Raw genomic sequence first — 15599 nt, 5'->3', positions numbered from 1 at the left:
TATGATGGCACATTAAGGAATGTTAAATCTGGAGATAAAGTGAATACATCATTGATGTGCTTTGATTTCAAATTATTTCACTATTTGGTTTTCAGTTTGATACCACTTTTCAATTAAAGGGAATCGGGTTTACACACTTTGGGAAACTGCAAACAACACAGAGAACCCTCTGTGATAAAAATCATGATCAACTCAAACCCAAGTTGAAATTTAAAATGTTTAAGCAAGTGCTAGTAATTTCCATAATTGAAATTTAGTTCATTCACCTCGAGGGCAGACTGCTCAAATAAATTGATTTCATTCCTCAGAAAAGACAGTGAACAAAGATGTCATCTCTGACAATATTCATTCCTGAGGTACAACTGATTATTCTTGGAAATAGGCAGAAAGAAGTAGGTCGAAGAAGACTCTGAACCTGTTTCAGGTACAAACTTCTAAAGTTCGTCAGAGTCTATATGAGTTGGGGGAATATTCAAAGATGGCAGGAGGAATCTAGCCTGAAAAACCAAGTTCATATTCAATTCTTAGAAATGGCTTATGCTATTTCATTTACGTCCCAAAGTGAACAAAAGTTGAAGAATTACTCTCTCTCTCTCACACACACACACAGTATCACACAGAGGACAATTCGAGTCTTTCATTTGTTTACCTTTATACTATATATTTAAATACGATGAGTTAGTGAGAAGAGACAATAAGACTCCCCAAAGGGAGCCTCAGAGCCAAAAATAAAAGAGGAAATATATAAATATATTTGAAAAGCCTACCAAATCAAAGCCTTTTTTCTGTTCTCTTATAGACATACTTTAAAACATAAATGAAGCACAGAAAATCAATAGTATCAAAGATAATATACTCCCATCTGATCCACAGAGTGACCTACCAGTTCTTATGAGTTTCTAACTTTTAGCACTTTATAAAACACAGATCAATATTTAGACACAGAGAGGACTTTGAGAACTGTCAAATCAATCAAAGCATTATACTATCTTTTGGTAAGTTTTAGAGCTACCATGATAGCAAAGATGACGGATTTTTAAAAGGCATTAAGCACATTCTGAAAAATATCCAGGACCTCATGTAAGTGTGTTTAATTTTCTGCACGCCAAGAAAAGTTCATAAATTATTGATAAAAGATAAGGTGAAAAAAGTAGAAGAAAGATGATAGGAGGAAACAAGGAAAAAAAATTGACCTTTTGTTTCTTCAAGGTGTAGCATTTAATTTTAGACCTCTATGTCTCCTCAGTCTTTCTACGTCTGTTATTATTTTTTCAGCATTATATGTATGTAGTATCGATAATGATATTTAGAAGTACAATTCTTGAATACATTAGAGGTTTTAATACACTACTGAAATGATCATACCCATTTTTAAATCTTGTCAGTAACTAAAGTCCAGCAATAAAGTAAAACTAAAATAGAAACATTCCTTGTCCGAAATTTTATTCACTTTAAAGAGTTAGTACTAAATCTAACTATTCTCTTGGCTTTTAAAAAAACCTACAAATTCCACAACATATAATGTCTTTTGGGGGACCAAGAGGCTTTGGGCAAGGTCTTGCATGAATTTGTTCAAAAATCCATAAATCTTATACAGATGATGTCAAGTGTTCTTTCTTAACACTTCAGAATGAAGTTGAACTACAAAATGCTTAAAATGTTAGTGCTGCATTTTTGGATTGAAAACACACGAGTTTCCCTGTGGAATATTATTGAACCCATTTATGAGCTACCAAATGTAACAGCACAAAATCAAGTAAAAGTAAAAATTTTCACTAAATTGACTTTTCCTTTGGAAGTTTCCCTTGTAACTGATCTCATTTCATAGCTCACATAATTTTCTTCATGGCCCTTTTAATTGTCTACAAACATGATCATGACCTTGACTTCATTTAGAGTTTCTCTGGGTATTTTACATATCTTCTTATTTCTCATAATTCTCTTTGTTCTTTCATTTTCTTAATCATGGAGTCCCTATTTTTTCTTTTGGATGCTTACCAATCTGTCAATATTATTTGAGTATTAGGGTTCCTTGAAACTATTATACAAGCCATACTTAATCCACAATACGAATCACTGTGACCCTACATTCATTCATAATTCACATGATGACATCTCCTTAGGAGGGATTTGAGTAAGTACTGTGAAAAGATATTAAAATGGTGCACAAAACATAGCTAAGTGCATTATGTGTGGTGAGAATAATATTCTGGCAGGGGCAGCTGGCCCAGCTTCTTGTCTGCAGCCTGTGCTACTACAGAGCAGCTGTGAAATTTCATTCAGGGAAACATATAAAATGTTCTGGCTTAAAAGAGCTTAGGGTATGACAATCCTTTTTAAACAATAATCCGCTACCTTTTATCTCAGGAAAATAAGGCTAAATAAAATTTCCGTGAAATCATATTAAAAGAAATGCTTGATTCCATCAAAATGAGGGAATTTGGAGAGTAGTCACCACCCAGTCTGCTACTAGCCTTGTTATGTGATTAGTGCTTTTGTGCATGTGTGTGTGTGAGCATCAAAAACAGGGGATTCGCCACATTTATAGCTACCGTAACACCAAAAGCAAATCCTTGTAATGATCCATGCTGGTTTTCATTTCTTATTTGTATGTGCTACGTTTTGTAATAATTGACCCGTGTCTCTAATATTTTCAGCAATCAAGTTCTTTATAAGATCTAACTTTTAAAGTTTTCCTAACATCAGCTTTCTATATCAAGTTGTCTTGCTTCTTCATTTAAAAGTATATTTAGAAATTGTTCTCTAAAAATGTCTCTACTTCTATAAAATAACTCACAGAAATCTCAGTACTTAAGTTTCCCATCTAAATAGTAAACATATATTAAATATATATGACAAATATATTCACAATTACAATGGAATACCAAAGAGTAGGTTGACAATGTACTTTCAAGATGTGGGGGTACAGAAGACAGTGACTTTTCATGCCATTTAATCCTGTCCATTTGAATGAAGTCACTTATGAAGCCAGTTCATTTATATACAAACATATGAATGAATATACAACTGCAATAAATGTTTGCTTCCCTATAAAATCCATCATGTTTTCTGATTATAGAGAAGGAACCTTTCCACCTCGCTCCCATCAGTGTGAAAAGATAGATGTGTGTCCAAACCACTTAGCTAATGTGAACCCTTGCTATTGCCATTTCTTTTAATCATGGCTGTCTTACCAAGTCAATATGAGGCTTTCTTGAAATTATTCATGGAAATGGGAAGCTTAAGTGCATGCTGGATAAAGCAAGGATGTCTCAGTGAATAGCTTTTCCAGTGGAAAGATCAAGATCAATCTCCATGTACCTTCACTGTCTACCCCTTTGAAGGAAAACAAACCACCAAGCTCCTTAAGAGTGAACCCGTCTCTCCCCAGACTCCCGCAGTAACTGGGACATGGCCATGCCACATAGAATCTGCAGCCCAGCTGCTGTGGTTTGGTAGGCTGTCTAAACAATATCAACCTTATGGAGAGCTTCTTTTGAAAACTGCTAAATATTAAGCCAGTCTCAAGTTCTTTGGCACCTGAGTTTATATTTACAATTAATGAGAACCTATGCGCTTCCTATGAAAGCATGGGTTAATTTAGTTGCTGGAGATGTCAATTTGGCCCTTGCGGGTACCTCAGGATTGAACATTAGCCCTTGATGTTAACAACCACACAACTTTTTGCTATTTGTTGCGGTTGATGTATGAAATCTCCCAGGAAGGTAAATGGGTAGGACTATATGAATGTATCTCAAAAGACAGAATCGGAAATTGGAAAAAAATAAACTTGGTTAGAGCTCCGAACTGTATTTTGATTTATGTTACCAGAGCTAATAAAACAGGCACATATATCAAGGGTGGAAAGAAAAAACTGAAACCACTTGAGGACTAGTTTTGAAGGGTATGTTTCACATCAGAACTGCCAAAACACGGCTCAGATAATGCCTTAAATGGGGGCAGATTCAGCTGGCCTGCTTGGGAAGAAGGATGCTAAAAAAGTGTGTTTGTCATGACTGTCTTCCCTTAGGTCCTGGAACATCAAGTTTCCTGGAATACAGAGCTCCACACGTTGAATGTGGGATAGAATATGATTAGTCCTGGAGGTGAGCACTAGTCTCAGTCTCACCTTTCTCATGAAATCAGCTTTGTGAACTGGCCCCACATGTGGGTATAAAGCACTACTTTGGATCTTAGAGTCACCTGGGCACTTAACCTGTCGAGGGATGGGCTCAGAGGACCCCCGGGGCTCACTCTGATCATGAACTGGCACCTGGTGCTGTCCTTGTTTGCTGAGATCCTGGATGGCTTTAGTAGAGACGGAGTGGCAGGCAAATGGCTACACAGTGTCCATGCTTTCATTCAACATGCATTCAAGTTTCAGTGAGAAAAAGGATCCCGATACGTGAACAATTTCAAGAAGGCTTCATACTGACCTGGAAGTACAGCTGTGACTGAGAGGTGTGCAGGTGCTAAGGCTCTAGATTAGCTCAGTGGTTTGGACACGCATCTGTCTTCACTCTGATAGGTACAGGGTGAAGAGGATTCTCCCCCCACATTCAGTGCCACAACTGGAGAAGCCCTCCCAGGTTGCAGGCCAGGATGGTTATGGGGAGCATAGCGCATGCTCCGACAGCAGAGTGTTTGGCATTGTAGCCAGGCTACATCCCTTACAGATGAGGGCCCCCAGACAGAATACTTAAATCCCTGTCCTTCTGATATTTCATGTGTAAAATAGGATTATAGTATGACTTTCTTCATGGGGTACTCTAAGGATTAAATGAGATCAACATGCAAAACCCTTAGATGAATGCCTGGTGTACAGTTAACAGTCCAATAATTGCAAGATAATTTTATCACTATTAGCAACTACATGGGAGGATTCTAAGAATAATTTAAAGTAAACCACGAATCAAGTAATCAGAGGTGTTAAATTTTATGCTTATTAATTAGAGAAGCTTCTTTGCTAAGGATAAATCTTTTTGCTCTCTTTTGTTGAGAATTTTAAGAAGCTTGAAAAAATTTACTCATGAGAGTTAAGAAAAAACTATCTAGTTCATGAGAAACACATCAACATTTCTGTTTTCTTACTTTTTCTTTCCCACTAAGGTAAAATTTGCATCCTTGAAATGCACAGATCTTATATACCAAAGGAATCATCAGCCAAACCAACATACAGACTATTTCCATGCCCTCGGAAAATTTTCAATCAATCAATCAATGGATTAATTTCATTCCCATCAATCCTGACCTTACCCTGCCATGGAAACCACTGTGCTGATTCCTCTTACTGAAGATTAGTTTCATCTATCCTGAACTTCACATAAATCAAATCATACTATATATACTCTTTCATACCTGGCTTCTTTTACCTAAACGAATGATTTAAAGTTTTATTTATATTATTGCATGTATCCGCAGTTTGTTATTTTTTTCTGCTGAGTAGTAGTCCATCTTATGAAATATTTAATTTGTTTATTCTATTGACAAACATCTGGATTGTTTCAGTTATTGGCAGTTATGAATACAGTTGCTATGAATATTCTTGTACAATATTTTTATGGCTATGCTCTCTTTTGAATACATATAAGTAGAATTTCTGACTCATTTAGTAAAATTATTGGTATGCCTGAATTTGGTCTTTCATTTTGCCATTGTTTCCTTTGTGTCCATCCATTATGTGGTCCATTTTTTCTTCCTCTCCTGCCTTCTTTAAGTTAAACAGATATTTCTTAGAATTCCATTTCAATTTAACTCTATATTAAATTTTTTTTCTTTAGTAGTTGCTGAGCATAATGTTAACACATGTTAAAATCACTTATTGAAATTTGATCCAATTAGTTGCTAATTCCCTACTGTAACTGAAATAATAACATTTGGTCACAGTACTTACTGTTATGAAATAGTGTTAAATAATTAATGCCTGTCCTTGCTACCCAAGATACATTTTAAATCTTGTGTGGTGTTATTTGACCATGCAGAATAAAATTCAAGCAAAAATTAGTCTTAATAGAACAGTAAGTCAGTGAAAACCTAGCTGCTAAAAATATTAAACTAAATTTACCATCTAACAGGTTAAAATACTGTCTTTAAAGCTTTATGTCTTTTAAAAAATAACATTTTTTCTCTCAAAGAAAAATTTTTTTTTGCTTGCTTAAGCTGGATCAGCATATTTCGTATTCCATATGGATTCAAGGAATCCATCTTCCATGATTCCTGGATCAATAAGCATTGATTCAAGCACACATGAAAACATTCAGTGTTGATGTCACCAAAGCACAAGGATGGTTATCATGGTCAGCAGGCTTCACGTTCTCATCGGCACACCCTTCATACATACATAAAGGCTCCCTTTTCCATTTCCTTCAGAAATGTTCTATGGGTTATCTCAGCTCCTGGTCCCCATACTCTGACCTCTCCCACTCACTCTTGCCATATTGCTGTCTCCTATCACACTGAGAAACAAGCTCAAGAGGAATTCCCTAAACTTCTCCCTCTTGCCCATCTCCTCTCATCCACGTGGACTGACCCATCCCTGCTTGCACATATATCACTTCATTCTCAGTCATCTCTCAACTCCTTTTCTTCATGTCTTTTTTTCCTTCTCAACACCTCTAACATATAAATACACTCCTAAAACAAAACAACAGAAATCCTACTTCCCTTCTCACCAAGCTTCTTTAAATGGCAGCGTGTCCCATTTAAGTTCAATTTTCTTATTGCTCATCAACTTCTCAGATTCTCTCTGGGGACTGTGCATCTGTGGACTATAGAACTATCAGGTCAAGATCAGCAAATGTCAACTTACTATTTAATTCAATGGTTACTTTTCTATTTGTTTTTCATTTGTCTTTGGCATTGTTCACTACTTGCTTCCTGAAATTTTCTTTTTGTTTTCTGTGATTCCAAATTCTTCTGATTGTCTTGCTGTGTTTGAGTTTTCCTTCCCCGCCCCCGCCAACAAAATCTCAACTGCTGTGTTCCCTTATGGGCTTCCCAAGTGGTGCTGGTGGTAAAGAACCTGCCTGTCAATGCAGGTGAGCCATAACAGATGTGAACTTGATCTCTGGGTCAGGACGATACCCACAGCAACCCACTCCAGTATTCTTGCCTGGAGAATCCCATGGACAGAGGAGCCCGGTGGACTGCAGTCCATGGGGGCACACAGAGTTGGGCACGACTAAAGTGACGTAGCATGCATGTACATTTTCCCTCATTAGTCTTTTGCCCATTTCATTTTTACATTATTCTTCTGTGATCTCATTCACTCTGATAACTTCAACTATCATTATGTGCTGATGATGCCTAAATTTATAGTTTGCTTGTATTTCTTAAGTGAATTTCAGATTTGCATAGATTCTATCTTTCCCTGATGACTCCAATGCTTCTTAATATTTATGAAGCATTACTTCAGACCACCTGTTCTTGATGGAACTATATGTGGGAATCGCCTGAGGGCTTAAAAAGTATTGATGCCTGGATCCCAGATCCCGAGGCTCAGATTTAGGTGTTATGGAGAGCAGTCTGAGCCCTGGGGTTCTTAGGAGCTAGAATAATCAAATGAGAATAACCAGATGATTCTTATGTACATGAAAAGTTGAAAAATACTACTCTAAACAAAATTTTAGAAGAGAATTTCTTAATCCATAATGGACATTCAAAATAATATTCTGAAGTGTAACAAATGTTCATTATTATGGCACTTGTACACTTTCTTATACAGTTAGTGCTATCATGAAAAGTAGTCAAACAGAGCAAAAGATAAAACCAAATGCCGTTATTTTTACAGTTTTAGAAACAGTAAGTGATAGATACTCAATAGTCTGTCAAAAGGTAATAATGGTTTCCCTTTGCTTACCAGACTGTGATCGCTGCTAAAGAAAAAGATGAAAAAAAAATAGCAAGGGAAGGTAGGAGAAAAAAGTGAAAGATAGGTGACTTTGATGATTTATGTATTAAAGTCAAAAAATAATTTGACTGAATGATAAATGAAACACTAGATACTTGATCTGTCACTACACACTAGGTAATAAAAATATAAGCTTAGAAGTAGTCTAGTGAAAAAGTCAGAATAATGTTCTAACATTTCATCTTTGGATAAAAAGTCTTATATGTTCAGAAGTAGGAGATTAAACACAACAGATTCAGAATTTAGACAGACCACTCCATAATTCATTCAAAGTAATATTTCTGTATTAACTCTTTAAAATTAATCATTTTGCAGATCTGTACTCCAGAATTAACTTGATCACATTCTGCAAACTGCTTAATGTAGTTACTTCAGCATCCTTTTGATGAAGACCCCACCTTCCGACTCAAGAACACAGCCTTTCAGAATCCAGGTTTAGCAGACTCCCTACCAATGAGAAGAAATGACGAACACAGTGCCACCTGCATGACACACCAGTGGTCTCGAGTGCTCATACTTTAAATATCATTAGTAATTAAGAACTTACATGCAAATATGTTTTTTAAAAAGAAATGTGACTTTATCAGAAGGAAGAATCTTTAGAGGAACCAAGAGAGAATGCAGCTTTTGGTATTATTATCATAGTACCAAATCTCAGTCAACAAATTTTAAATAATAAAATCAGTCATAGGATTTTAGAGCTTGATATAATTTTAACATCTGCATTGTAGCAGAATGGCACAACTCTGTTTGCTAAATTGAGCTGAATCTGGTTGAAGATTTCACTTCTCAGTTATGAGACTTTGCCATTGATTCAACTTGCAGATCTGTTTCAGCCCTAAATATAATTTTTTCCAGTTTGCATCTTGAAGCCATTTACATTTCTATTTAGGTGGCGAGTGGTGAGTGTCATTTGGAAGCAACTAATTAAATGCCAAATAAGGCAGTCAATAGTTGCACCAGCTAAAAACATACAGCTAGGTAATTCCTGAAAAATGTGACTCTTCTAACAAGCTTTTGCCAGAATTTGAAAACCCAAGGGAGATGTAGTTTTAAATGCTTATAAGCATTATCCACAGAAATGCATATTATTTAAAGAATACATTCTAGGAACCCCTTAATAGAGAATTAAACTTGAATTTCTCAAGAAACCTAGAAGGCTGAAAGAACTTAGTTTTTGAACATAAACAAAGCATACCCCTGCAGTCTGCAGAACACATGCCAGCGTTTCAGAAAGGACTCAGTTACACAGGGGGATCAACGCATTGTGATTTTCAAAGAAAGGATAAAATGAAAAGTAAGGCATAATTACACGGCAAAAGGAAATTTCATTTCTAAATACTTATACGTATAATCAGTTGTTGTCAAAGAGCAAAAAGAATTCTGGAGGTGTGAGCGAAACTCCTTAGGTTGGTGCCTCCCATGTGAAGTTTCTGAGAGGACTGCATTACTCGGGAGCAGCCACACTGTGAGGCTGCCAGGGTCCTGGAATCCACATTAGGACTAAATAGACTCACGTGGCAGCTCTGCCACGTACTAGCCAGGTAACCTCACCTTTCTGTACCTCCATTTCCTCAGCTAAAAAATGGAAATATGGGCAGCACCAGTCACAAGGATGTTGTGTGAATTAAATGAGTTAATACATGTACAGCCCTTAGAAGAGTGCTTGGAGTGTAGGAAACGATAAGTGCCTTTCCTCTTCTTTTTCTTTGATTCTCCCCCTCCTCCTCCTCCCTCTCCTCCTCCTCTTACCTCCTCCTTCTCATCTGCCTTTCACAGGGATAAGGAGCAGAAATGCTACTTAATTAGACATATATATCACTTGCAACTTAATACCATAAACATGCAAGTAGGAACATTTCAGTTGGAGACAAAACACTATCTGTATATTGGTTCCTCTGAGATTTTGTATTCAGCCATTTATAATGGCCAATTAGTGCTAACTTACTAATGGGACCTGCATTCATTAGGAATCATTCTCTTTGTCTAGATATTTTTTCAGTCTCTTTTCTCCAACTTATTTAGAGAACTGAGGATTTTCACTCAATGCCGAAGACTATTAAAACGTCTCCAATCAAACAACTTAACTGGAAATGTGCAGAGGCTCTTCCTAGACCTGATCTAATTGTAGCAGGAAACACAGTGCACAAGTGACGATTTATCAAGAGTGATTTTTGCAGACTGGAACTCAGTCTGGGTCCTGTGAATGAGAGAAGCCCTGTTGTGTGCCTCTGGTGTCCAGCTGCTCAGAAGTATTTTATGTTTTCATATCAAAGATGAAGGAAAATCTCCTGGAAAGTGAATATATAATCAGGTCAGCTGTGGATACCACTGAGAAAATCAACTACTTTAAGTCATAGAAATATTCCAGGAAGATTCAGAGCCAAGGTAATCCAATATCTAAAGAAGGTGATGTACGTATGTAAAGGGCAGGGTATAGCAACACATGAGTACTTTGATAAACGTCACCCTCTTCTAGAACAGTACAGATCTCTAAATTAAAATGGTTTTAAGAACAGCCAATTAAATTTAAAGAAAATGTGCTGAATTTCTCTGCAATATACAGCAATTTATACAAATGTCTTAGCTTGCATTTAAAAAAAATTCTCACTAAATGTGAGAAAGCATTTAAATTAGGCATCCTTTTCCGTTATTAAATCAATCTCAAAAAAAAAAAAAAGAAAAAAAATGTTAAGTTGGAGGAGAAGAACGATTCTGAATTCTGTTTTCAACATGTTTAATTAACTAATGAAGTTGGATTTAAATTGGCAATCCTTCCTACATTTCCATATTCCATAAAATAAAAAGCAGTGGTAGCATCTAACTTAATAAAGTTGCTATAAAAAGGAATGTGCAATCTCAAGTACTCTTTGAAAGGAACATTTATCTTAGCACTGGTCAAGTTGGTCTGCTCTAACTGCACATTTAGGAAACATGCTTCATTAGCAAACCGAGCCATAAAGAGTTCCAGCGTGTAGACATATAAGTCTTATTCTGATATTTTGGAAGTCTGACGTGTACCTGATGCATGTTTGTGCTGAGTAGCTCAGTCATGTCTGACTCTTTGCAACCACATGGACTGTAGCCTGCCAGGCTTCTCTGTTCTTGGAATTTTCCAGGCAAGAATATTGGAGTGGGTTGCCATTTCTTACTCCAGGGGATCTTCCTGCTCCAGGGATTGAACCCTCATCTCTGGTGTCTCTCTGCATCCGCAAGTGTATTCCTTACCATTGTGCCACCCGATGGATATCAGTGATCTCATATAATCTGAAAATCCAATAGTTAATTTTTCTAGTATGATTGAAAAAAAAAAGAAGCCCTCCATTTCAATCTTGGAATTTACTTAACTTGATTTCTCAGTGTCATAAGATAGGTTTAATGCACTGCATTAAAAATATCTTCAGAGTTTTACTATTCCTTGCTGCATTAAACAAAACTAAGGATTTTCCTTGGGATAAGTGGTAACATTCTAGAAAACTATTTCCCAAAGTGTATTCAAAACATTAAGTCAGTGAAAGCTATTTGTAAAAAAATTTTAAGACCAAATAGTGGAGAAATGCCAGATGCTAAATCTTTATCACCATCTTGAAGTTTCTTTAGAAGCTATGCTTTCTGAAAGCCAGGAACTTGTCTAAACCATTTTCACTACCATAGCTGCAAGCATATACAATCCCTTGCAATTAGCAGGCACTTGGCAGGAATAAGTAAATGAATGAATGAACGGTAAAAGCTTTAAACAGTTTTCCAGAAAGTAAATTTCTTACATTTTTTTTTCAACCAGAATATCTCATAGCTATTTGATAACGGGAAACTTTTGTTTTTTCTATTGTTGTTGGTTAGTCGCTAAGTCATGTCTGACTCTTGTGACCCCATGGACTGTAGCCCACCAGGTGCCTCTGTCCATGAGATTTCCTAGGCAAGAATACTGAAGTGGGTTGCATTTCCTTCTCTAGTTTTTTTCTGTCAGCATTATAGAATATTTTAGTCATATTAAAGAAAAAAGAAGAGAGAATCTAGAACAATAGAACAAACACATATAACTACTACCTGTGTTAATAATTAAATATAGCAAATACAACAGAAGCTTCTGGGGACCCCTCCTCCATTCCATTTATCTCTTTTTAACACCCTCCATCCAAAGAAGGTAACCCCAACATTAGGACTTAGGTTCACTAACAACCTGCTCTGAGAAATTTTGAATGGGGGAATTGCTATAGTCCTTTCAACACTAAGATTTTATTTCTAGCTAGTGTATATGTAGCAAATGGCCACTTGTGAAGCTATCCACTTATTGCATTAATACAACAATAAGTAAAGAAATGAAATAAAACATTGTGATACAGAAGCAAGACAATGGAAAACTGATGTGATAATGATATATATGAAGAGGCTAAGCAACTTTTAAGTGGACTGACCTAAATATATAGATATACAGTAACCTAACAAAAAACAGAAATATTTTTTCTTGACTTAGACTGAGTAATTTAGAAACTATTCTCTACAAATACAGAGAGAAATATACCTAACACCATATATGCTGGATACTGACTTACTCAGGTTATCACCTGGGGCTGCAAAAGTGAGACTGTGTAGAGATCAATAATACAATGAACCCACATTTACATAAAAGATGCTAAGAGGAAACCCCCTTCCTGAGCTGAATGAACACTTACTAATACAGTTACATCTCTTTTATGAAATCCAGCATTCTATGATAGAGTTGCACATATGACCTAGCATAATTTAAAAGGAAAAGAACTATTTGAAAATTTTTGGTCAATATCTTTTACAGACTTGTTTTGGTAAAGCCTTTCTTCCTCAAATTTTCAAGTACTATTGCATACATTCCTAAATTGTCTTAGAAAAACTCTAGTTATCTACTTATTAACTATTCTTCCTCAAGTTTCTTTTTGTCTTTTTCTTTGCATAAAAGATAAAAACGCCTAGTAAAAGTATATTTCCATATTGCTCTATTTTCTTAATTTTAATTATAAATGATGTTGGATAGTCAATGTAGTACAAAACAAGGTTGAACCCAATACCTGTAGATAGCCACGTATGCAACCAATAAACCAAGGACTACAGCAACAAGAAACAGCAAGGAATGTGGATAAATTTTCACTTTACAATTGGTCAGTGACGTCCTGAAGTTTTATAGGCAAACACCGAGACACGACTGAGCGACTGAACTGAACTGAACTGAACTGAGATTCAAATTTCACTCCGCTATTGAAACAATTTGACATTTCAAGTCAACCATTGAATTCTTCTTGTGTTAAATACCATCAGGGAGTAAAATATGACCTCACTCTACATTTAGAAGCCCACAGGTTCTTTCTCATGCTTAAATGAATGAAATAGATTAGTATCTGAAAAATATTTATAGAAGAAAAATGTCAGTTCCTACCTCCATTATCTTTTAGATGTAGAGCTATCTTGGTATCATCTGGAAGAGAAAGTCAAAGTTACAACAAAAAAAATTTTAAGGTGCATAAATCAATTGTCTACTAATGCATTAACTGTTTAACAGGAATGGATTTTGATACTTTACTGAGTAAATTTCTAGGTCAATGAGAGTTAGTCTTACCTTATAGGATGCAGTACTAAACTTCCTGAGTTTGTAAGATCAAGATTGTAAAATTTTATATAAGTTTTGTATGACTCTTAAGAGCTATGAGAAAAGTACACTGTTATAACTTTGACTTAAAATACATTTATTTTAATTTTCTAAAATGATTTACTGTAATTAGACTCTAGAGTTCTTATTTATTTTAAAAGCCAAGATCAAGGAAATTCCAATTGGAACAGTAAATATTTGTCAGTATTTACAAACTTAACTTTAAAAGTTAAATGCTTATTCATTGCTAATAAATATGACCAAAATAATATACAAAATATCTTGTCCTACAAAATGTAGAATGTGCTTTTAATTTTAATGGTATATTTCATTCTAAAGGGGAGGATTTGAATTACAGAAATATTTTTTCTCAGGCTACATAACAACCCCAAATAAGGTGGATTAAAATATAATATTGGTTTTAAAAGCAATAAAATGTACTTAGCAGCTGTTCTTCACCTCATTTTAACACTTTATTCCAGTTAACTTTAAATATCCAATTAAATTTCAATTAAGAGCAAAAGATTCAAGTTTAATATCCTATTCAAATTAAAGCAAGGCTTATGAAAATAAAAAAGACCATGTTTTCCCCTTCAGGCTTACTCTTGGCTAACTGGTCTCACATCTCTCCCTAGTGGCACCATTCAGAATAAATGACTAACAGATTTGGGCTAATATACCGTCTTTCCCCAATGAGCTGTGTGCATGCATTCATGCTGTCTAGTATTTTTGCCTTTCCAGACAAAGGAAATGCTGTACAATTTCTATGTCATATGCAGTGCTTCTCTATAAGGTTATAGATCAGCATATTTTATTGACTGTATCCAGGCAAATATAAGAATTGTGTATTAGTAGAATTACCTATTATTCAGAATACAAAATAAATGGACATTTTCTATGCATTTTGCCTTATCCTGTGGTTAAAATGTTAAACACAGTTATTACAAAGTTCAGCAAGAAAGGAAGGAAGGAAAGGACATGAGAGGAAGTTCTTTCTTTCTTTTCTAGGGGCTCTAGTAGCCAAGATTACCATTAAAGACTAAATCTTAATAAAAGGCATCCATACATTAAAAAAAAAAAAAGCACATAGTTTTACTCCAACATAATTTTGTATTTTCCCTTTTAGACATTCTTAAGAAATCCAGTTTGCTGAAGAAAAATTTTTCCCCTAGAGAACCTCTCCTGTACTTGTCAACAGTGAATTTTTCCTCCTTCAGTAACAGAGAAAAAGTGTCTCCAGGGCACCTTCTGTGGGCAGGCTGGTGGGCAGCTGGGAGGTGGCTGCTCTTCTGGTGGTTGTCAAGACCCTGAACTGTGTGGTTGTTGCGCGTATGGTGGTGCTGGTTCGAGTAGAACTTTCCACTGGCTCTGTGGGGTCACACATCTTCTCTTTTGACTAATAAGAGAAACAGAGGGGAAGACAATGGAGGAGTTACATTTTAAAATTGTATCAAGAAGAAAAATAATAGAAGAAACAAAAAAAATAAAAGGAAGCTGGGCTGTAAAGCACAGAGGCCTCTCAAATCAAGATGAGGAATACTTTTTGTACAAGACTATAGTTATAGATTTTACTGACTTTATATATATATATATATATATATATATATATATATATATATATATTTAAAATTGGATGTTAGAAAGCATTTCCATGTTTAGATATTTGGATTCCATCATTTCTGCATTTAACTTTTCATATTACTGTTGATCTTAACCTAAACTTTATATCAATATATTTTTAAAAAACATGATGTGAAACAGACTAGAAGAAAAATGTATATAAAGAGAAGGTTTAAGACATGGTTAAGTGTGTGAAGAAAGAATGTATTCGATTCACATCAAATTGCTAATGCTAAATTTGAAAAATGTAACTGCCCTATACTACTTCACTGTTTCAAAAATAAGTTCCCACAGGTTGAATGGATATTTAAGATTAAAGTTTTGCCTTCCTTTATGAAATATTCAGAGCCACCTACACAAAGGATTGAACAGCACTCAGGCAATCACTTAGAATATTTTCTCCCTAGCAGAGCTATACGAGGACAAGGTGCATATTGTAGTTTTCATTTCTAG

The 15599-nt window shown here is 35.4% G+C and overlaps 1 protein-coding gene across 1 annotated transcript in view; it reads right to left on the bottom strand.

Moving 5' to 3' along the window:
• Positions 1-15599, bottom strand: part of PLXDC2 (plexin domain containing 2) — a 431731-nt gene that overhangs the window by 34126 nt on the left and 382006 nt on the right. The window contains exons 10-11 of the mRNA XM_068987428.1: positions 14772-14922; positions 13317-13355 (exon numbers count right to left, since the gene is read on the bottom strand). Of these exons, the coding sequence (XP_068843529.1) occupies positions 13317-13355; positions 14772-14922 (190 nt within the window). The remainder of the gene's footprint in view (positions 1-13316; positions 13356-14771; positions 14923-15599) is intronic.

This window comes from Capricornis sumatraensis, chromosome 15, assembly GCF_032405125.1.
Source record: "Capricornis sumatraensis isolate serow.1 chromosome 15, serow.2, whole genome shotgun sequence".
In the NCBI taxonomy this organism is placed as follows: domain Eukaryota; kingdom Metazoa; phylum Chordata; class Mammalia; order Artiodactyla; family Bovidae; genus Capricornis; species Capricornis sumatraensis.
The sequence above is the reverse complement of the archived record's forward strand: the minus strand, read 5'-3'. Positions and strand labels throughout refer to the sequence as shown.